Raw genomic sequence first — 24186 nt, forward strand, 5'->3', positions numbered from 1 at the left:
AAGGAATTGGACTACTGGGATTCCCATCCCTAGTTAACATTAAGGTAGTGGCTAAGGTCAATAATAAAAAAATAACATTAATGTAGGAACTAGGCAGCAAACATCAGTTCTGCCTGCCTGTAATGTCAACGTGGTGTTAATTTAAGACAAAGACACAATTATGTTATTGTTAGGTTTCGAGATTAAAGCTAAGAAAAGTCTACGAGCAACTAGACAAACAGTGGCAGCCTTCCTCACCAGCTCTATTTGACAGCAAAAGCACAGCACAGCCTCTGACAGCCTAAAAATACTGGCCTCATTTACTAATGTGGAAATGAGGCCAGTATTGGTAAAGGTCTTAAGTTCTGTGCACACAAATTTAACCTCTTCTTACCACCTTGCATATTGGACATGCAATAAAAATATATTTAAAAAAAAGATTCTGCAGGATTCGTGGGATAGTGCCCAGAAATTAATCCGTTAGTGATGACAAATGACACACGTAGTTTAATTAGATAAGACACAAGGAGCAGTCAAATATGTTTAAATTAAGAGATTAAAACCTTTATATTTTCAATAACACCTACTCGGCTCAACTCGAGTCTACTCAGTTTCGGTCGTCTTCCATTAGAGTACCACCTCAGTGTGGGTGGCTTATCCCTGACACAAACACAACAAACTGTTGAGCTGATGGTATACCTGCTGCTCCGTCTTGTTTTCTCTCCATAGACTCAAACAAGAGAGAGTTAAACCTCGCTGTCGGGTTAAATTCTTGTGCAGGAGTCACTCTAATGACTCATCTAGTGAAGTCATTTCCTGGCCAATCAGTGGCAAGAAGTCTGTCACATTTTTGGCTTGACTCTGCTTGGTTGGAACCCGAGTAGGTACTAAAAGGAAAGGGACTACCAGCTAATGGAAAACCATAAAAACTGAGTCGAGTCAGGCCGAGTAGGTACTAGTGCTTTTTTATTCTGCTAGTGTTGATACTGTTGCAAACTTATTGATATGAATATCAATTAAGAAGTTATAGTACTGTGATAACCCTAAACACATATTACACACTAACAACATGCATTTGAAAAAAGTTGTAAAGGATGACAAAGTTATTTCCTTGTAGAGGAGCATCTCTGCAGACAGGCTGCTGATCAGAGTCTAAACACCAGGCGAGTTAGTTCAGTGCTTCATTCATAAAAAACAAACCAGTTACACCTCACACTAACTTGACAATGTTTTTCCAGGATTCATACAAGCACAGACAACTCAACTTACTTGCACCATCTGTAACTGTTGAATAATCCGATTATACAAATACTGAATTTTAACATTTATTGTTAAATATATTGTCCTTAATTATTTATCATGTTACGCATTACATGGAAATTTCTGCAAACTTGCCAAACCACAGTTATCTACTTCAGCAGGAAGAATGTGCCACGCCCTGTAGGATCCAGCTGCTGGCATCACCACACCTGCTGCATTTCTTGAAAGTCTACAATCTTATGATTCACGGCTTCAGCTTTGTAGGATTCAGGTGGCGCAACCATGGAGTTTAAATCATGTCAGCCTCATACGCGGATATAGAGAGGGCGTGATGGTGAAACTGTAGATCCAGGTTGTGAGTTTTTGTTTGAAAACGGGCTCCATGTGGAAGTGGAGCTGACGACAGCTATAAACTAAGTAGTAAATGAGCGTGCCGCAGCTCGTCGGGTATGCTGATGTTCATCTGGCTCCCATAATCCAGGCAGTGCCAGGAAAAGGCCGATGTGCCTTTAAGAGGTGCCTCTGTGGTAACTGCACAGTGACAACGCCTCTGCACTGCAGGCAAACGCAACATTTCGACAACGTTCAGCAGAAAAACCCGTCATGTAATGTTTCTGCACTTATGAATAAGAATGTAGCTCTATTCGGACAGCAGGATTTACATTTAAATCTAGCTGACATCAAACGTCCCACGCACACGTACTTTAATCAGACGTGTTCCCTTTGTTTTAAACGAGGCCTTTTCAACAGTATTACGCCGTTCAGTAGCAGGCTGGTTACCGTCTGTCAAATATATGATCCCCGATTCTGCAGGGCCGCCTACTTGCTGTGCTCCTGTTTGTCAGTAAGGCCAAATAAAAAGAGGGATTCAAACACCGTGTTAGCTTGTTGTTTCGCCTAAAACGAGCCCAGACAGCAGGCAGGCCACAGCTGCACGGAGCGTGACTGGGCAGCCGTGTGTCAGGAAATATCCACGACCACAGGTGTCTCCCATCACAGCTGAAATCAGCTCCTCATCCAGGCAGCGGGAGACACAGTGAGGGCGTTCAGCATTACAATGGCTGTAGTCATTACGTTACTGCGTTATAAACTGGACGTTAACCGATATTCATGCGTGTAAATAAAAGCCCAACACATACAGCTTAACGTAAGGTACGAATAAAACACGCATCAAGCTCTACATTTAGCTAGCTACCGTATCCTTTGGTTACTTCTTACCAGACAGCTTTGATTCTTTGGTAGCAGAATTTTGTCCATCGGCAAAGCCTTGCGACGACGATATCTGGGCGGACTGAGTCACTGGATCCATTTTATATAAGTTACAACACAACTGCACAGAAGCGGCGAAACGTCTGTCGTCTCGGATGGGTTCCTCTTGTAATGGTCTATCAGGGTGTCTGTGACGTCTGACTTTCCTCGAATTTCCCTCAAAAGCGGGACTCGGCTCTGCACCTTCAGCCTATGTCCGAGCACTGGGAGCGGAGCGGAGACGGAGGGAAACGAGGCAGAATGTGGAGGAGGGGCAAAAAAATGTCTGCGTGTGAGACGTTCAAGGCTTACGCTTCCAGTAGGACGTGTCACCGTTCAACAACACCAGCAAAAAAAGCCTTTATCATTTATCACCATTGGCTGATCTGTCCGTCTCGCTTCTACTATTTAAAAAAATTATATCAACTACAACAGTGCAGTGTCACTGAATTCCCGAGCAGCACATAAAAAACAGACCACAGCATCACAACAACGACTCCTTAGCACAGGGCACCATGGACAATACCTTGTGTACTTCGGAAATTAGCTATTAATTTACTGGTAGACTGAATTTGAAATACGTTTAATCGAAATATTAGATCATGAGTGCAAATCCACGATTTCGATCAACGTGTACAATGACAATAACAGGTTATTCTGTTCTATTCTGTAGACACACATATGTCTGAGCTTGTGTCATAGCCAACGACATACTGTTTAGCCAACGACATATTAAAGATAAATATGCCGCGGTACATTCTTATGTTATCCTAAATGTTTTATGCTCCATACGTGCCCCGTTTTCCGTTATGTAACATTTACTGTTGTTCCATTTTAAAGCACGTATCTCTTAAAGGCGTCGTGGTGACCTCTACTGGGGGTGTAGGGGAATACCCTAAAATGAACTGCATTTCCCAGCATACACGAGGAAAACCCCACTGCGCAGGACTTACGATCTCGAAGCATAGGGATGGGCCTAAAGGCGCACATTTGCGCTCGAGAGAAGCGTGCTTGTTGCTGTGAGATCTGCTTCGAGACGCAAACGTCGACATATGCCAACTGACTTTCGGGCAGATTGAGCTGCGCGGCAAAAGAAAGGGGACACAAACAAAAACATGTGGCGCGAGCTGTGAGAAAACGGGTATGCGATCACTTAAACATTGGTCAGATTGTTGGCTGATGTAGAGCTGAGGGTGAGTTGGTGTTGTTGTATAGCTGGTGCGATATATTTTCCAAAAGCTCCAATAGTAGTGACTTTAGCTGATAGCCGCTCGTTAGCTTGTTAGCTTAATAGCTGCTCATTCAGGCAGATAACGTATTCCCCTCAGCGTGTGACTCATTTTCGGGTTTGGTTTGTGTCTGCATGTCGTCCGACTTATTTAAACAAAGCAGGACTAATTCAGCAAATTAGCGCGGCTTGAAAGGCGAAATGAGTAGCTAACTTAATTTAGTAAAGTTAGCTAGTTAGCTTACGTCACACATTATTCTACCATATAAATGGACCTAACGGAGTATTTCGTTTTAGGATGACAGAGTGTTCGCCCCAGTGGTGTTCCGGATGCGTTTCGGCACAGTGATCGTTGTCATGAAACTCTAAAAGAGCGGCTGTTTGCAGCTCTGCATTGAATGTACGCAGGTAGCAGTGAACCTGCCCCGCCCACCGAAGCGCCATATAACCGGCGTTAGCGGCATATATGTAACCGGCATTACGCAACAAGTCCAGCCACTCAGCCCCGGTCCAGTGCTATGTCAGTGTTTATGTCTTAGTCTGTTCAGCACTTAACAGTTACTGCTGGCATTATTAACCTTCATTAATAACCAATAAATGTTTCGTATACTCCTTCATACCCGAGACTGTAAACCAAACGTGACACATGTTATGCTGCGTTGTGTGCGGTGTAACTTCTGTTAGCTTTCTGTGTAGAAATCAGTGTTACAGTATCGCTATCTTACGTTCGGATATGAAATATTAAAAATAAACCAGTTTTTATTAGTGTCGTATTCGTCTGTGCTGACGTGGTTTGTCACACGCATTCAGCAGACCAGAGAACCGCGGCCACAGCAAATGTTTCCTTGTGAATGGTAAATGGTCTGTATTTGTATAGCGCTTTACTTGGTCCTAAGTACCCCAAAGCGCTTTACACTCTACACAATCATCCACCCATTCACACACTGGTGATAGCAAGCTACAGTGTAGCCACAGCCGCCCTGGAGCGCACTGACAGAGGCGAGTGAATGAATGAAGTAATTTAAAACTTACAGTAACAATAATGTATGAACTTACTGACTTTTATTTAAAGATTAATGAAATAAGTCTGCTTTTATAGTTGTGAACTGTTTTGTTTTTAATGTTTTCATCTTCAATGAGAAACCAGAGTTCTTGGCGATGAGCCAGTACGTAGGAAACACGTGGTTTTCTATAAGGAATTATTTTTAATGGGTCAGCTTTGGAATTTGCCTGTTTCCCACATTTTAGCGTGTGATCTGGAGTTACAGATGAACTGACTGCTCTCCCCGTTCAGTACTGCAGGTGAGGAGGCACGCATACATCAAAGTTGTGACTGACAGCAGGCATCATGGGTTTGCACTCGGCCCAGAAGAAGCACTTTCCTCTGCGGGGAATCGATGGAGTCGTTCAGTTGTTTGATGCAGAGCTCCGGAAACCAGAGCCGGACTTGGCTCTTCTTTCACTGGTCTTGGGTTTTGTTGAGCACTTCCTGGCTGTGAACCGAGTCATCCCCATAAATGTTCCAGGGGTCCGTTTTGAGCCGCTGGAGCCGGATTGTCCCATGTCTTGCTTCCCCACAGTGGAGCTGGGCATGATTTCTGCTCTGTATGAGCGGTTCACAGCACAGATCCGTGGGGCTGTGGATCTGTCCCAGTATCGGAGAACTGCTGCGGGATCCAGCCGAGAGCTGGTGAAGAAGGTATCGGATGTGATCTGGAACAGTCTCAGTCGTTCTTACTTCAAGGATCGAGCCCACATCCAGTCCCTATTCAGCCTCATCACAGGTAACATGGTTTTTCTCATGATGCTTGTTAGGTGAGTCCAACATTTTTTGATTAATTGTTGAATTGAACCAGGTACCAAACTGGATAGTTCTGGAGTGGCCTTTGCAGTAGTGGCTGCCTGTCAGGTCTTGGGTCTAAATGATGTACACCTGGCACTATCTGAGGACCACGCCTGGGTGATATTTGGTAAAAATGGTGAGGAGACAGCAGAAGTCACCTGGCACGGGAAGGGTAACGAGGACCGGCGAGGACAAACCGTCACAGCTGGAGTCAATGAGAAGGTGAGGCCCGTCTGTCAGCAGAATGAACCAGCTGCCTCTAGCTCTATCAGTATGCTCAGTGTAGACACGTTTTAGACACCACAGTCAAGCCTATTTCTTTCATGTATTTTAACTTCTACAGATCATTAAGCTCTTTAAAATGTCGCGATTAAAAAAAGAAAATCATCATGAAAAGTCTTCCCTGCATAGAAATGTGAGAGATGGTCAATGTACAGTCGTTGATACTAATTCCACGAGAAGAGTGTGGTGCTAAACCACTCATGTGGTTGGAATTAGAGTTAGAGCGACATCACGTTGGGTTGATATTCTGACACTATAGTGAGCAGTGTAAGTAAAAGAAGGACATTTTCCACCAGCGACAGCAGCAGCGTGCTCTAGTAGGAGTGAGACTGCATGGGTCATATGTTAGCACCAAAGAGGCCTACTCCATGTCTTTGCTTTTACCTCAAGTGGGAAAACCAGTGTGCTGTTCATGCAGACAGAAAGAAATTTCTATGCACACATGAATAGATTAATCCTTTAATTGTCCCACAAGGGGAAATTTGGGTGTAACAGCAGCAAGGAAGACACATATACAAACAAACGGTACACAAGACACAGAACAGAAACATACACAATTTTACATATTTCCATCAAGGACAAGATCATGACCCCGATGTAAAGGAGTTTTGTACAAAGAGGGTACCAATGTACGATATTTTTGCTCAGAAAATGATCAATAAATGTTGGATTGGTTACATTTGCAGGGATTTAGAAGATGAAGTCAAGCTGTATGTAGTGCTTAAAAAATAATCTTAAGCTGTGTACACTCTGGGAGTGATTTGGTCGTCACACGTCGCTCTGAGGCTGCCAGCTGGTTACTTTTGCACATTTCAGGACTCAAATATATCTGACACACATCAAAGCTCTTGAGGAAGTCAGTCACGTCATCTGTTCATTCAACTGCAGTTAAATGAATTCTGTTTTCTTACTTCTCACAATCCAAGTGTGCAATCCGATCCGCTGTAGGACAAACAGTGGCACTCTTCATCTGCAGCGAGGAGGCTGTAAAACTTTGTGTAAGGAGTCAAATAAGAGTTTACAGGTCAGCAAAGCTCATTCTGTGTGATGAGAGCGATGCTGAGGCGAGTTGTTGTGGATATTCCAACCTTTCCTGTTGGTAAGCACTGCTGGTGTCGTCGCTGTTAGCAGCCGGTAGTTAGCGTTAGTGAAGCGGATCCTAACATTGACACTGATAATAAACTCTCGTAAGATTTGAGAATGTAATCAAACTGTTTATCAGAAGGAAAGTGTGATTTTTAGGGCAGACCAACATTAGCTGCTATAGTATTAGCTTTCTGAAAATGCACTTACACACTAATCAGTATATTTATGAGGTTTTTTTCTATTAAACCTCAAAAGTTACTTTCTGTACTTCAGATTTATTGCATCACCAGCTGTTTTTTGACTCATAATCACTTGAAATATCCAAAAAGCATTTACTTTCTATAATCCCTGATCACCATGTTGCTGTGAAGTGCTTCCAGTGTGTACACAGCTTTAGGCAAATCTTGGGACTCGGGGTGGCTGTAGCTCAGGAGCTCGAGCAGATTGGTCCCTGGCTGGCTGGTCCAGTCAAATCAAAGTATCCATGGGCAATCCCATAAAGTTGATTCTGTCACCACTCAGCTGACTGCAGGTTTCTGCAGCCTTATAAACATTATCTTTGCACAATGACTGAAACTAGCCCACTGAGTGAACAATGGGCTGTGACGCTGAGACTAATCCTGCTAGTGGAGCTGATCACAGCCACAGAAACAGCAATTTGAAACAGCAACATTGCAGCTGTGGAAGCAGAGCAACTGGTTTCAGCCTGTCTCAACAATACAAAGCCCCAGCATCCAAAATCAGCATGGAGGAGAGGAGGGCACTCACATCACTTAGTAATGACAACAACATTATCATCCTCGCAGCAGACAACGGTAGGTGGATGGTTTTGCTAAACCAGAAAGGCTATCATGAAATGAGACCCAGGAAGTGGTTACTGTAGGGTGATAGTTTCTCTGAAGCAATTAGAATGAGACGGTGCTATTGGCCGGACGTCATACCACAGGCATTACGGAGGGGAATTTACACCAAGTCTGTATAGTTTACCGAAGACATAAACAGGATGCACCTTTACAACAAACTGTCCTTATGATCGACTCGGTCACCGTTAACATTTCAACGTTTTTGGCTTCAATCCTCAACCCGTTGGTAGGCAGCTTTGAATCTGGTCCCCCGACACAAACAGAGTAACATAGTGTAGCTGTTAGTGCAGGAGGATTGTCAGGATTTATACATCGGGGAAACCAAACAACCTCTGGCTACAACACAGAAGAGCCACCTCGTCAGGCCAGGACTCTGCAGTCTATTCACACCTACAGTGGACACTCTCTCAATCATGAGGATGTAACATCCAGGACAGGGAGGAACGCTGGTTTGAGGGCGGAGTCAAGGAGGCCATTTATGTGAAAAGGGAAAGACCATCTCTGAGTGGAGGAGGGGGCCTAAGGGTACATCTGTCACCATCTTACATGCTGTGATTGCAGCCATTCCCCAACTCTCTGTGAATGGTACTCATGGCCACTGATCAGTAGTCATGAGAATTAGCATATTTATGATCAAGGACCTGACCTCCCAGCATTCAGTGGGCTGGCTTCAGTCATTGTGCAAATGTACTGTTGATAAGATTGGGGAAACCTGCAGTGAGCTGAGACTGAAGATGATGATGAAACGTTTCTCCCACTGAAAACATCCAGATGAACAGAATCCACTCTTTGGGATTTCCTTACCTGGATGAGTGAGCATGCATCAAGATATCTTTGGGCAAGATACCAACTCCAAGTTTCTCTCTGATGCGTCCATCGCAGTGTGGATGTTGGATAGAAAGCACTCAGGCATAGATAAGTGCTTGTATGAATGGGTGAATTAGGCATGTTGTGTAAAGCACTTTGAGTGCTCCAGTAGAATAGAAAAGCACTATATAAGAGCAAGTCCATTTACCATTTATTCACAAAGTGTAGCTGTGATCCTTCATCTGTCCCTCAGAGCTGGCTGTATCTGAAGGGTTCCTACATGAAGTGTGACAGAAACATGGAGGTGGCCTTCATGGTTTGTGCCATCAACCCATCACTGGACCTGCACACAGACAGCTCCGAGCTTCTGCTGCTGCAACAGGTGAGGCCTGCACCTACAGGGTAACGATGAATGTTTGTTTTACACAGCAAAAAATCTGCATCAAGCCTCCAGAGGTTGTTTTAAAATATGCAGATGAACTGTTGACTTAGTCCGCTGCCACATTTAATATATACAGCTCACTGAAGGCTGACGGCAGCCGTCTTATTTCACACGGAAGCAAACAGGGTGAGTCTAAAGGGGGCGCGGTGTGTACTAGACGATCTTCATTTAAAGGTTTTCATAACATTTTTATGATTAAAAGTGAAATAATAGAAAATACTGGCTCAATTAATTTGTGTTAATATTTAAAAATATAGAAGTAAAAGCTTTTCTGGACATGGACAGTAAAACTCTGACCTGAGGGATTTTAGGTTGGGCAGTGAATTAGTGTTGATATTGATTAACGTCCACACCATCATCAGCTCTCGTTTTCAGCAGCACAGAAACCTTCAGTCGTACAGTTTGTGATTACATTGTAATTTTATAATCTACACCTGGAACAACTGGAAACATTGTACTGCCTGTGAAAGTCCATCCAGGCACACATGAAGGAAATACGCTACAGTCTTGCACTTGGTTTCCTCACCTTTCTTTTTCCCGTTGCTTTACCAGAAACTCCTCTGGCTATTGTATGAACGAGGCGACCTGGACAGGTGAGTGTGTACCAGTGCACTGCTGAGGATTCATTAAAGACTCTTTCAGATTTGCCCTGACACCAGCTGAGCAGCAAGCGTGCTCACTTTGCCGTAACATTTAATGGTACATCGATGTACGTCTGTCAGCACGACACAACTCAGGCCGACCCAAGATTAGGACAGTGCGTCATCATGTTGCTTCTCTTCCTGCCATCTTTGGTTTCCACCCAGTGCTTTTAGAGAGTGACTGAACCCACAGTAATCGGAGGGGGCAGAGACCAAAGCGTTGAAGTCTGAACATATTTCATAAACTCACAATACAGAGTTAAAAAGACAGTTTATGTAGTTTTAGTTGGCTAAGGTGAACACTAGTGCTCCCTCATTCACTTTGCTGTAATATTTACATATCTTATTACAGTTTATAAAATATGCTTTTACAGTGAACTCGTTACTGTGATGAAGGTCAGATTTCATCACATAGCTGTGAGCTGTCATTTAGAAGGTCCAGCTTTGATGAATAATGTGTGTCACGGTGTTCTATATTATGCAGGGTCAGGGTCATTAAGGCGTCCATAATTGGAGAAAACAGAAATGTTACATGTGCTGTATTTAAAAAAATGCTTACGTAACTCCTCGAAGTTGACATTGTGCTTCTGTCTCGGCTTACGCACCAGATATCCCATGGCCATGGGCACTCTGGCAGACCTTGAAGACCAGGAACCAATACCAGGAAAAGAGAACCCCCTGAAAATCCACCTGAAGGTAAGACATCAACCAGTTTCCCAGGTCACATAGCGGCGAGCAGGGAAGACTTTTACAGGCTTCATATTTACAGAACATGTCAAACTTAGATGCTGAGCGCTCTGCTGGCCCAGGGGGGCTAGGCCTTTTATGACGTCATGTGTAGTTAGACTATACCGTAATGATCCAGCACCCTCTAGTGGACAGACTGTGCAGAGCACTTTAGTATTTAAAGGCAGAGTGGTGTATAAAACAATAATAATAACTTTACTTCACTCTTCACAGGATAAGAACCACAGAGTCCTTCACAATAACATTAACAACACAATGGATCATACAGCACAACTCTAATTGTGCAGTCTAAATAAATAAGTCATAAATACAATCAAGGCAACATTACGATGGAGGTAAAGCTTTCCATAACCCGGGGGCCTCCGCTCTAACTGATCCACCTCCTCTGGTCTTAAAACGTGTTGGTGGGGCTGATCTCAGGCTGTGAGAGGGAGCGTGGGGTTGTAAAAGATCAGAGATGTAGGCAGGAGCGTCACCACTCAGAGCTTTAAAGTCAGTACTAAGAATTTGAAATGAATTCTAAAACGTACTGGGAGCCAGTGTATTGAGAGTAAAACCAGTGCTGTCTTCGTGTCTTTGTTAAGAGGCTCGCAGCAGCCTTCTGGACCGACTGGAGACGGTTACGATTCTTTTTGCTCAAACAAAGAAAAAGACTTTAACAACAATCTAAGAGAGATGAAATAAAAGCATTTCTAACTCAGATTTAGACAACAAGGTTCACAGTTTGGAGATGTTTCTTAGCTGAAGAAGGCTGTTCCTAATTAACTGTCCAGAGTGTTGCTCTAGGGACATGGCAGAATCCAAAATAACACCGATGTACCCGAGGCTCGGCTGGAGCCAAGAGGACCAAGATATAAACACAAAGAGAGTGAAAAAGGTGACTGAGTGCATCATGGGAATCCCCCACAGCCTAGAGTCAGTCTCCCGAATCCAAACTGGAAGCCGGTTCCACAGAAAAGCGGTACTGTGATGGTACTGGTGGTGACAGCATGCAGGAAGTTGCACACCTGCTGGATCTCTCTGGTTAACACCCTTCTTCCTGTTTGATGCTCAGGTCCAAGTGCTTGTTGGGATCACTGGAGTTCTGGTTTGCTGCTCGTTGTCAAACTGAATAAACGTCTCCACCATGACCTGTTGCTGAATGCTGATACTGAACCCTCTTAATTCTGAGTTCAGCATCATTTTGTTAACTTTCTTTGATCTGTCTGTGTCTCTCAGGCCGTCACTTCTGCTCAGAAGCACTATAACAACGAGCACATCTACCCCTACATGTACCTGGCTGGCTTCCACTACAGGCACAGGAGTGTGCGGGAGGCCCTGAGGTCCTGGGCTGAGGCCGCCCAGGTCATGCAGGAGTAAGTTCACACTAATGAGACTCCTGATCCAGGAAGCGTCCAGTATCTCTGCATCCTCACAGCTCCTCCCCTGGCGTGCTGATGATTCTGAATGAAGTGTTTGGATAAAGTGACAAATAGAAGAAAACAAAATTATATTGATCTCACTTTTAAGTAGTGTTATTCAGACACTAGACACCTTTTTCTTCTTTTAGCTGGTCCCAGATGACATTTGTACGTGAATGCTATTTCAGCAGATGAACACAAGATGGCACTAAACCAGCAGCTGTGTTTCCTGCCCTTGTGGTTCTTTGTTGCTTCGTTATGAACCCAGCCACCACTAAGGGCTCAGTCACACTTGGCCTGGAAAGGTGTGGTGCTCAGTCCAGGAAGTATCCAGCTCTGCATCCTCATGTGCTCTCCTCCCTCTAAACACTGTTCATGATCTGCAGTTATAAATAGCAGCTCTGACCCACCACACACATTCTCTCCACATCCATCAGCTTCCGTTTCCTGCTCCCCATTGTTCTTCAGGTTCAGCCCACGCTCTGCTGCCTCACAGAGAAATATGTGCCCGTGCTTTGTTTTGTTTTCTGAACCTGTCCACTTGTTCCTCACTTGTTGTCATGTCTGCCACATGTCACAGCATCCTGTTTTTACTCTTATATTTTTTTCTGGACTTCATGCTGTGACAGGAGAAAAGCGCATGTATGTATTAAAGCTCCTTCTCCACCTTCCTGCAGCTATAACTATTTCCGCGAGGATGAGGAGATCTACAAGGAGTTCTTTGACATTGCAAATGATGTCATCCCTACCTTGCTGAAGGAAACGGCGACAGCAGCAGAGAGTCCTGGGGAGGGAGGAGAGGAGACAGAAGGAGGGGACGAGGTGAATGTTTCTCCAGAGTACATACACCCACAGACAGTAGGTGGAGCAGGGCTCCACTAGCAGCTGTTCTGTAATAATGCAAAGCTCTAATTCTCTCTTCAGTAACAATCACACTACCACCTCAACCCAACAGAACATGTTCTTTCTCTTGCTCCTTATCAGATGACTTCCAAATCCAGCTTCTCTCTGATTAAGAATGTAGAATACATGTAGAAACTCGTGAACATTAACAGACACCAACAGAGCGCACCTCCACCTGAGTTTAGATCATGTTGTTAGATGCACATCATGAATATTACTCACTGACAGATGTGGCCTCAGTCTTGCACCTCTGCTCTCTTGCAGGATCAGCCCAAGCAGGCAGCGGCTGTCTCTGCACTGCAGGACCCCGAGTGCTTTGCCCATCTGCTGCGTTTTTATGACGGCATCTGCAAGTGGGAGGAGGGGAGTCCCACGCCGGTCCTTCATGTGGGCTGGGCCACATACCTTGTCCAGTCTCTGAGTCGCTTTGATGCCCAGGTGAGTTGCCCGTGACTGCAGGAGAGCCACAGACGTGTTAGCGCTTTCTAGCTAAACACACATTTGTGCTCCGATTCCAAAGGTGCGTCAGAAAGTAACAATCATCACCAAAGAGCCAGATCCCCAGGACGACGACGACCAGTCGAGCGAGGACTTCAGGGAAGGGCGCAGGCGTGGCCCCAGGAGGGAGTCCAAGCTGGAGGACCAGAGCTCTCCTCCTTCTGCCGCTCCTACCTCCCCATGCAGCCAGCCGGCTGCAGTGGCAGCTCAGCCCAAGAAGGTGGGAGAAGGAGGGCTCCGCCGGCGCTCCTCCCAGGGACTACGTGCTGGAGACATTGAAGGAAAGCCCAAGTCCCCCAGTCTCCCAGACTCCGCATCTTCTCCTTTCTCCCCGGAGCAGGCCCCCCTCTCGCCAGCTGGCACTGTAATCGCCTTTCAGAGTGAGAAGATGAAGGGGATGAAGGAGCTCCTGTGCGCTGCCAAGGTGAACTCCAGCGCCATCAAGCTGCAGCTCACCGCACAGTCACAGGTCCAGATGAAGAGGCAGAAGAGCACTCCGGCGGGAGATTACTCCATGTCATTCCTGAAGCGCCAGCGTAAGTCACTGTAGACATCCTGATTGTTGCAGGAAGAGACTGTAGGACATACTGTGAACAGAGACGGGGACACCGATTAACCTCGATCCTGCTTGTCAACGTTTTTACCAGTGTTTTCACCCAGAGGGCCCTCTCAGTCAATATCCTAGTTCGAGCAATATGTCTGACATGCACAGATTATCTTGAGTTAAGCGTCACTTATCAGGTTGGAACATTTAATTGAGTTTTTATTTAAGAAATGGTTTCTGGAGACGTGCCTGGTTTGATCATCAGTTTGCGTTTTGATTGGCAGCCTGTTAGGTATCCGTTACATGCTGTCTGGATGTTTAAAGCCAAAGTGATGAGGACCAGAACATGATTTTCAGACGTGTAAAATACCAACATGAACTAACCTGTTCATGACTGAAGCCTCAGAAGTGTTTAAATTTAGGATAGTTACTGTGTAACATTGTCCACTCTGCTCTACTGACAGCTTCTTTCTTATCAGCTCTATGTTGCCTTACTTTGCCTGTCTTCTTTTTTAAAGTAGGTGGCCTTTAGTTTTGAGAATAGCTGAGTTAGACGGATTTCTAACAATGAGAAGAGAGCAGTAAGACCATGCACTGTTGAGACAGAGCCACATTAGATGGCACTGCTCCATCAAATTTGATTGACTCGTGGTTTGTGTTCTTGTTTTTCTATCTGCAATAATAAAGCTCTGATGAAAATGGAACGACATGTGGTCCAATGATGTGTATTACATATATATGAAGGCGCCTTCACATGCTGTGAGTGGCCGTCAGTAATATCAACTTTAAACAGCCTCTGTCATCATCTGGTACATCATGCAGGACGTTAGTGGCTCGCCTTCCTCACGATCATCTTCCAGAGACGACACGAGCTCTGCTTGAGCAAAAGTGTGCGCTAAAGTTCCACGTCATATCCACTCAAAACAGAAGAGGCACAGACTGCATGGCCTCACTACTATGAAGTAGTGTCACTAAATATTTTTCAAAAAGTTCATAACATGCTAAGCTAATAGCTGCAAAAGGCCAAAGTCAGACCTTGTAAAATGCTGAGTTAAGTGATGATGTACAGTTATGTGTTTTCATACTTCAGAAGGAGTAAAAATATTCTTCATGTTTGAAAGTCTGCTGAAAGCCTCCTGCTTCAGCATGTGATGGAGGATGTTCATGTAAGAAAGCCACACATGCATGAAGTCCGTTACAGTAAACACTGAGACAGAAATGTTCACCTCATCAGTGAGCATGCGCGACTTTTGAACTTGCCATCTGAACAGTTAGGTCGTCAGTATTTTCAGGTCCAGATTGCGATGAGAGAAAGTCACACGTATGAAAAACTCTAAGCGGAAACTAACTGAGGTCAAACTTTAAAACAAGCCTGACGGGCTTTTCTCGTAGAGCTCGCAAATCACGCCTTTAAGCGTGTTCGTGCCAAGGGTTTATTTCAGACGTGATTTTGCCACGTTTGAAAAGGATGTTCATCTGAGGGCACAGGAGCGCGCAGAGGTGGGAGGCTTACTGAGGGGACCGTGCTCGCTCACGCGTGCTCTGACTCGAGCGGCTCTCGGCTGTGTCACCGCGCTGCCTCTGCCTGCCTAAACGGTATAATTAGCCGGTTCCGATCAGTCGTCCCTGGGCCATTTCACAGAGTTCGTCTGCCCGTGCTTCCGTTCTCTCCGCCGATATCAGCAGCGGCTATGTGTGAGTAAAAAGCCAGCCAGGCTCCCCGCAGCAGCAAGAGGTGTCTCCAGACATGGACCGGATAGGAGTGTCATTCCTGGACCCGCTGGATGACTACGAGCTCATCCACAGGATTGGGTGCGGCACCTACGGAGATGTTTTCAAGGTGAGTGAGAACCTGTCCCCGTGTTTGCACCGCGCTGACAGAGAGAAAGCCTCCATCAGGGCGCTGGGGATGTCACTTCCTGTCATCAAGGTGAAACTTCGTCTTTTTGGACATGTACAGAGCCTGATGTGACACAGCAGTCCCTACCGAGGCACAGAATCAGAAAAAGTCCGAGTTGCATTTTGTTTACTGACACATGATCAGTGTGTCAGACTGTGCGCCTCCAACAAAGCTGTAGTGCAGGTTTCCTGCAGAGCGCTGCGGTACTAGCGTGCTGCGTGCGCGGGGCCACAGGTTCGTAATGTTTTCATGGAGGTGTGCGGAGAAATCTCCTGTTTTCACTGCTGTCACTGAAGAAGTGGCAGAATCAACACATTATCGACGAAACAAGCGAGTAAGAAAGACTGATGTTGTCAGATGTGCAACAAATGCGTTCCTCGTAGTGTCATATCTGCCGTTTCACATAGGTGGCAGGATTCTGAAGTGAACCGTGTCATCTAATCGAAATATTAACCCCTGACTGGAACCGTGCAGTTAACACACCCTGGTGGCTTGTGCATCCAGTTTGTATTTGACAGCACGGACAGCAACCCTGTTGCCTTTATGGAAAAACAAACACGTTTATTTTAGCAGCTTGCGGCCGTGAGTCTAATGTTCAACGAATAAAAGACTAAAGTGTGTCTTAAACTGCCAGGCATCCACCCTCAGCTCTAAGTCAGGTTATCTTAAATATAGCAGGGGTGTGTCAAACTGCATATGTAGCACTTTCTTGTTCTTCCAAGTTAAACTTTTAAGGATCACAGCAACCAAATAAGCAATAATTAACCTTTTACTGCTATGACAGTGTTGTGGTGAACTGTATGAAACAAAAACGTTTCAAAGAAACATCTCGGTTTTTAGGTGAGATTTAAATTTTTAGATACATAGTATCCAATAATGCTTTTATATCATTTATATATATTGTTTTAATAACTTTCAGCAATGCCTTTCACAAACTAGCTGGTCTGCTTGGTCAGAATGCATGAGCCGGACAAAGAGGACTAAACAGCAATGACAGAGCAGAGTTTCAGTACTAGCGCTGATGTCCTAGTAAAACTTCACTGTTGTTTAACACAAAACACAATCAAGCGAGATGCCCCCCCCCCCCTTCCAAACAATCAATAGAAAAGGCCATTAACTGACAGAAACAGGATGTTGACTCTTTTTGTTCTTTAAAATGGGTCACAGTGAACAACTTTCCACAGTGAAACCTCAGAAATCTCATCAAAGACTAAATCACTGTAACTCTTTATGAAACCGTCCTCAAATAAGAGAAAATGCAGTTTGCTGAAGACTCTCTCAATCCACAATTTATCGTTTACAGCTGTCTTTCCCACGACATCTGAAATATGGCAACAGGCGTGCTGTGTTTTTGCTTTGTTTTCAGTGGTTTACACACGGCAGGCCTGACAGCCTGTGTACACGACACTGTGGGCTGAATGTTGAACGAGTACAGCAGCAGTGTTGTGTCCTGCCTGCCAACAGCACCAGCATGGCTGAAATGTTCACACTGGGAGTGTTATGTTATCTTCAGGTGCAGCTGAGGAAGTTCTGAAGTTTAATTCTGTGTAACGTCTTTGTTTTTCCCTAATGAGCATTTATAAAAACTGTTTTACAGCAGTTTCATTGTTCTGTAAGCATTAAGACTGAAGGAATGGGTTTTATATGTGCAGCTTGTTCAGCTGTACCTTTACTAACACCACTGAAGGAAGAACAAACTGTGCGTCACCTTGTCACGGGAATGTCCGAGTATTAACTTGATGATTTAAAACATTGACAAATGTTTTACACTCCTGGAAACACAGACCAGGGATACCTGTTCAGTCACTATTATTTGTAGTTGAAGTAGTTTCCATGCCTCCCTCAGCAGGCTGTGGGACAGTGGATCCAGTTTAAAGTTTCAGAGCTCTAATGTGCAGCCATCACCTCAGAAGCAATCAGCAGCAGAGAGAGTGCATACAGTGATGAATTGAATGTTTGTGTGCAAACCAGCAAATTAACAGAAGGATTTTCTCTCATCCTTTTTTACCCCTCAGATTTAAAAGGCTGATGGTTAGGTAGAACAGCTTAGACACCCAAGTTTGTGAATGTGATAACTCAAGAACAAGGTGACGTTAGATTTTGAAATTGATGCCATAGGTGTGTCTACTTGGAGGCTGAGGGGAACCACTTGTGGTTAATGACAATTGAATACGTTGTTTGGAGTAGGTGGCTCTCAAAGGGACAGTTTTCCATTAAAAAAGAGACATAGGATCTGTGAATCCACCCCCTCTGTGACTGTCAGACGCCGACTTTAATGTGAACGCGTAGAGGAAATCCTGGGTTAACTGGAGTTGATGACCAGCTTCGTGTTTGCTAATGCTAGGATAAGTGAATCCAGATGATGAAACGAAACTCTGCATATGTTAAACAAGCTTTGTAGTAAAGGGCCCTGGTTACTGAAGAGGCTGCCTTTCTGTTTGCCATTTATTTTAGAGAATCATAATTAACTTTAAAGAGAAAAGATTCAACTCGGGATGTTAAGTAAAACAACCAAAGCCTAATTTCTACAGATACTAAAAGCAGAGATGAATCAGCTTGTAGTAGGAGTGAAGAACTTTGCTTCCTACTCTTGTAACAACCGTGTAGACCCAAAAGCAGAGCCAACAGAGACACGTATCAAAGTATTACAGTCTTTATTTACTGTACATATGAAAACATTGAGGTAAGTACTGAGGGGCCATGGGAATAGCACAGGGGCTTCCTCCGGGTCTGGGGGAAGAAGGAGACTTTCCAAAAAGGAAGGGACAGTGTGCTGGTTGAGTTCAGGTAAGCGTTGCCGTAGGTGGGTGAGCAGGCAGATGGAAGAGTAGTGCAGAGTGATCCAGGTGGGTACTGTGAACGAACCAACTTTCTCATCTGATGGAAGATAACGGAAACGAAAAGCTATTCAGCTGATGGGAGGAACATGGGAACAGACAGAGGCACGTGAGAATAGGAATGCTAGGAAACTGCTAAGGAACAAGGTGTTTGCCACTTGTTGGAGGCAGACTATCTGGCAGAGTATGGATGGCAAAGCTGGTCCTTTTATACTGAAGTTGAGGAAACGGATGACAGGCAGGTGTGTGCAGCTGAAGAGCGGGAAACCCAAACTCCACCCAAAGAAAAGGAGCGTGCCTTCGGGATGATTGCTTGGAGGAATAAGAGGAAGTCCAAACAACCAGAGCCCGACTATGACACTACAGCAGCATGAATCTCCCAGATGTTTCTGTTTGTTATGAAGAATGGTTGAATAGTCCCCCATTCATATTTAGAAGTATTGTTTGCTTGAAATTGCCATCCCCAAGTGTGTGTGTGTCTTCCTTATTGGGATAGGCATAGGTGCCGATTGTGAGATAGCACAGCCTCAGTGTTAGTGATACAGCGATGTTCACTAGCGTGCACAACAAGCTCACAAGTGTCTGAGAGCATGGCATTTTGTCAGCCACCTATGGCAATAACTGCTAATTAAATGCAGAGGTGTGTATAAACACATTGTGAGTGAAAAGTGATGAATATAATAGCAACACTATGCAGTGCATCATGGGAAGCCCCCAGCAGGCTAGACCCATGGCAGTGTAACTAAGACCAGGCCCCCCTGCTATGAGCAAGCAGCTGTTTGCTCATAGAGGGGACATCTGATTGTTGGAGTTTCTTAAGTACCTTGAAGCAACTGTTGTTGTGTTTTGCTGCTATTATTACTATACAAAGGAAAAATGGGTGATTGGGTATTTTTGGATTAACTGAAGGCTTTTCAGGGAGTTTTTAGGAGAGCCTGACAATAACAGTAGTCTAGCCTGGAAGTAAGGGATGCATCAACTAGTTTTTCAGCATCAATCTGAGACAGGATATTTCTAATTTTAGAGATACTGTGCAAATGGCAGGAAGCAGTCCTACATATTTGTTTTATATGCACATTGAAAGACGTGTTGTGTTCAAAAATGTCTCCTAGAATGTCCTGAGGTAGTGCCATCCACACTAAGCATCTGAATTACCATATTTCTAAGACTTTTAGGGCCAAGTCCAATAACTTCAGCTTTATCTGAATTAAGAAGCAGGAAGTTAGAGCTGATCCAGGTCTTTGTGTCTATAAGATATTTATGCAGTTTAACTAATTGGTGTTTGTTACCTAGCTTGATAGATTGATAGAAGGTAGGTATCCTCTGCATAGCAGTGAAAATGTATGCTATGTCTTCTAATGATGCTGCCTAAGAGAAGCATGTATAGTGTAAACAGAATTGGTCCTAGCACTGAACCCTGTGGAACTCCATAATTAACCTCTAGTTGTTTATGGAGTCTCCATTTATATAAACAATTAGATAGATATGATACAAACCAGCTACGGCATGCAGTAAGTTAAATATTATGGTCGCATGCACTGAGGTGTAGCAGGACAAGCACAGAGACGAGTCCACTGTCAGAGGCCATAAGAAGATCAGTTGTAACTTTCACTATTCTGAATCCCGACTGAAACTGAAATTTAAATAAACTTCTGCAAATGATTAGTTAACCTTTTGGCAGCTACTCTTTCAAGAAGTTTTGGTGTAATGTCTTTCAGCAGTCTTGTAGGAATAGGGTCTAAAGGACCCGTTGATGGTTCAGGGGAATAAATAATTGAAGTAAACAGAAGATTGATAGGAAATGTCACCAGGTGTTAAAGCTGTTATACTGAATGTTTCATCTATGGCATGGCTTTGAATAATTTTTTCTCTAATGATTAAAATTTTATTTGTGAAGACGTTCATGAAGTCATTACAGAGCTCTGACTGTCAGCCTGGCTACAGTGCTGAAGAGAAACCTGGGGTTGTTCTTATTGTCTTTAATCAGCGATGAGCAGTAAGACGTAGGGTTTTTTCTTAAAGCAGCAAACTATTCTTCCATGCTCACTGATAATGATGCCAGCTTATGAGTTACCTGCTTTAAGGTGCACGTGTGAGAGTTATAACAGGGTGTCAAGTACTTCTGATTTGGATTTGTGGGAGCAGACTTCAGGTAGCTCCTCTGGCATTAAAAAAGATAACAGTAGAGGAATTATGTGCTTAAATTGAGTTACAGCACTTTCAGATCACTGCAGAATTAAAGGGCAGAACAAGATATTTTTTTTCTCAGTACCTCTTTAGTGGAGCAGAAGTTTACGTGGATGCAATACTTTTATATTTCTTATATCTGCTAGTCCCACTTTCTTTTAAAGCAGCAGTACAAACAAAAGGGAGCTAACAGTGTCAGTGACAGCTGATCTCATCTGAAAGCAAAGCTACATGCTGACATTCTGCAGCATATTTGTAGGACAGTAACATTTGGACATTTTGCAGCCTTTGTGAGCAACACACCAGACAATAGCCCGTTTTCATCTCCCACAACGATTACAGGATTGGTGGAGCTGTGAGTCAAGAGCGAGGGCTGCACATGTGACTGTCAGAACATTACTGTTATTCAAAGTGTACATCTCTAACAGAGCACAGCCAATCAGATGCAGACTGCTTCTGACTTTGTAGCATAAATGCTTTTTTTATACATTTAGAATGTTTCAACTTTTGACTTGATTCATAAAAACGGATTTGTCGTGATAAAGTGAAGCTTCCCAAATATTACTTTTATAAAAAGGTTTGATTTTTTAAAATATCAATGTTCTTCATCGTCCTCATTATAATTGAACATGTCGTAGTGCCATGTGTTAGTTCAAAAATAAAATCGTTCAGATTAAAATACGCAACTGTAACAACACTGGTTGGAGTTAGAGTGCACAGACACAAAATGGTGATTTTGTTACAATTTGGCATTTTTCTGTCAGACTGCTGAAAAGCCTTGTGTGGTTTATATGAACCAGAATGATCTCATTTTTATTAAAGTGCTCGTCTTACAGTTTGGTGTTGAGCTGTTGTGATGCTGTCAGTTAGCTTTTAGCATTTCTCTCTCCAGTTCTGTACGTGACAAATACAAGGTTCAAGTTGAATGTCTTAAACCCGATTGGCTGTCTCGCTGTTAGCATGTGATCAGATCAGTGCGTGTGGGTTTTCACTGCTGCTTTTTTCCACTTTTTGCTCGTTCGTGCTAGACCAGGATCAGAAACGCAAAAATGCAAAGCTGAGATGGCGCATGTCAACCTGAAAATTGTAGGCTGAAACTGTAAGAAGTTATTTCCACAGTTTCAGAGCCTTTTGCAGCTTTTTAAGTCCCAGTTCAAACGTGTTAGAATGTGATGCCAACAATCTGACTTTAATATCTCACTTTTTAGTAAATGTAACTGTATAAGCTCAAATTCACCTGGTTTCTTGACTCAAAGGTTTCCAGTTTCATTGTTTGGTGAAACCTGTTGTTAGTGTGAAAGGCCACGCACGCTCCACTTTAACATTTGCATTCAGTGGGAAACGGCACACTGCAGTTTAGCAAAACACAGCATCGTCACAGGTCATGTGGGAGCCTGATCAAAGTGCCGTGACGCTTCCTCTTCCACCACCGTTTGTACGTAACCCAGGCTGGGTGTTATTTCATGCCTGGCTGCATGAAAAGCCTGCCAGAGATGTTACTATGAGTGCAGTCACAGGAAGCTCTGCGGTGGAACAGGAAAGAAAACAGGAAGTGAATAGAGGCGGGCCACAGGTTGTGTTGAGCCAAAGTGCTTATCCCATTTATCGCTGCCTTGTTTGTTGTGGATGGCCAGAATGAAATTGTGTCCATGTGACATCATCGGAGTGAGTGGCTAGTGATGACTGATGTACTCAGGCAGACATGAGGAAGCTGAAAATATATACACCCCTTAAAACATCTACTTTAGCTCTAATCTACTTTAACTAGCAGCTGTCTGTGAGACTGTCTAACCTGTGGACAGCGAGACGGCAGGGTAAACTCAGTGTCGAGTGTAGTTTACAATCATTAGAAACATTCAACTTCAAGATAGCTTATTGAGCTGTTGGATATTTGCCCAGGTATGTATGTCAGTCAGTGGAGCAGGCAGGAAGCAGAGCTCCAACCAGGAGGGCAAATCAGTGAAAATGGACTGAATGAGCTTTTATGTAACAGTTTTCTTGTCTACCTGACCAGTCAACGCACTTTAGACTACAATTTAAATACATTTATTTATTTATACACATTTAATGTACTTTTATACAGTGCAGAGTTCTGTACCCTTTAAGTAATTTATCTACTTGTCAACCATGAGTGAGTTAGAATAACCTAAAATGTGTGGATGTCTTTGGACTGTGAGAGACGGCCAACGCACTTGAATATTTCGAGAGCTGATGTTTATTTAACCCTGTCAGTCGACTGCAAGTTTGATTGTCCATATACAATATTTTAAAGAACTGCTCCATTCTTATAATGAGGCAGTGAACGAGCCCAGATCCCTGTTTAGCAGTTGCAGTCTGCATTGGATCTGTTGGGTCCATTTTCCGGCCAGTTCATACTAAAACGGACCCAGGGCCAAATCAAATTCAAATTCAAATTCAAATTTTATTTGTCACGTACACAGTCATACACAGTACGATATGCAGTGAAATGCTTGGACAACTGCTCGTGACCTAAAGAAAACAAAAAAGGAAAAGGCTATGAATAAGATAAGATAGGCCAGTACGTGTGTGTGGGTCCAACTGGTTCTTAAAACAGTTTGCTGTGTATACCTGCAAACACAATATTCGCAGGCGTGACCAGCGTCCAGTAGATTTGAAAAAGTGGCGGGGAACTAGAGGCATGAGGAACATGAAGGCCTAGTTACCACCAGAAGGTAGCTGAAAAACTGGAGGAGAGCAGTTTGAAGATTCCCTCTGCTGATTAGCCGCCAACAGATTTCAGGTGAGACCTTGAGACAGGAAAACGCAGGCTCCAGATGACCATGACAGACAGAGCTGGGCACCAAGGGTCTGGAACAGTTTACCACTCCGGCTAAGTTTAAGCGACTCTGTGGAGTCTTTTAAAAGACACTTTTCTGTTTAATCAGATCTGCTGACATTCATGTGTTGTTGATGAGCTTGGAAAGAAAAGCGTCTGGACTTCTTTAAGTTTCCTGAAGAGTTCACCTCTCATCCAAGAAGCGTCTTCAGTTCTAAGAGCGACTGGTGGAGAGTCCCAGATTTAGGCCCTTTGGGAGTGTCCCCAAGAGGGTCGTGGACCCCCTATTGATCCTCTACCTAATCACATGAGCCAAGGTGTGTAAGCGGGTGTGGCTTGTGTGACCGACGAACTATGATGACCTGGATGACTGAGAACCTTCACAGACGTTTTGTTATTGATGTTTTTTAATTTTATTTTCATGTATTTTAGTTTATTCTGCTTTAACGTGGTTCTCTGTTGATATTGTATGTCAGACAGACACAGGCTGACCAGCTGGCACTAAATCCCGTCATAAATGCTACATGCACCTGACAAACCGAACTGTTTTCACTCCCATCCAACTGAAAACAAACGTATGTTGACTACTTTGGCATTTTGGGTGTGAGATAGCCATCACCAGTCCTCTGGGAGACAATGAGCTCTTACTGTGATACATGAGTCCACAGCCTGTGTTGTCCATACGTTGCAGTTT

At 43.9% G+C, this 24186-nt stretch overlaps 2 protein-coding genes across 6 annotated transcripts in view; both read left to right on the plus strand.

The window, feature by feature from the left end:
- Positions 1-3475: 3475 nt before the first annotated feature.
- men1 (multiple endocrine neoplasia I) lies at positions 3476-14475 on the plus strand. Of its 3 annotated transcripts, none has more exons than XM_026161110.2 (10): positions 3476-3628; positions 5010-5499; positions 5572-5780; positions 8850-8978; positions 9591-9631; positions 10288-10375; positions 11645-11781; positions 12504-12648; positions 12994-13167; positions 13250-14475. In XM_026161110.2, the coding sequence occupies exons 2-10, from the start codon at positions 5064-5066 to the stop codon at positions 13775-13777; spliced, it is 1887 nt and encodes a 628-aa protein (XP_026016895.1). In that variant the 5' UTR covers positions 3476-3628; positions 5010-5063; the 3' UTR covers positions 13778-14475. The 3 variants fall into 3 exon arrangements, with proteins under 3 accessions (XP_026016895.1, XP_026016892.1, XP_080154429.1); XM_026161107.2 differs by having other exon boundaries at positions 3477-3680; XM_080298303.1 differs by having other exon boundaries at positions 3548-3680; positions 5018-5499.
- Positions 14476-15061: 586 nt separating this feature from the next.
- map4k2 (mitogen-activated protein kinase kinase kinase kinase 2) overlaps positions 15062-24186 on the plus strand; it is a 44903-nt gene continuing 35778 nt past the window's right edge. For 2 of the 3 annotated variants that reach the window (XM_080298313.1, XM_080298314.1), the window contains exon 1: positions 15064-15611. In XM_080298313.1, coding sequence (XP_080154439.1) covers positions 15519-15611 — 93 coding nt within the window. In that variant the 5' untranslated portion in view covers positions 15064-15518. Of the gene's footprint in view, positions 15612-24186 lie in introns of all 3 variants that reach the window. The other variant, XM_026161098.2, reaches the window with a different exon arrangement.

The sequence above is a fragment of the Astatotilapia calliptera genome, chromosome 3 (genome assembly GCF_964374335.1).
Source record: "Astatotilapia calliptera chromosome 3, fAstCal68.1, whole genome shotgun sequence".
Taxonomy (NCBI): domain Eukaryota; kingdom Metazoa; phylum Chordata; class Actinopteri; order Cichliformes; family Cichlidae; genus Astatotilapia; species Astatotilapia calliptera.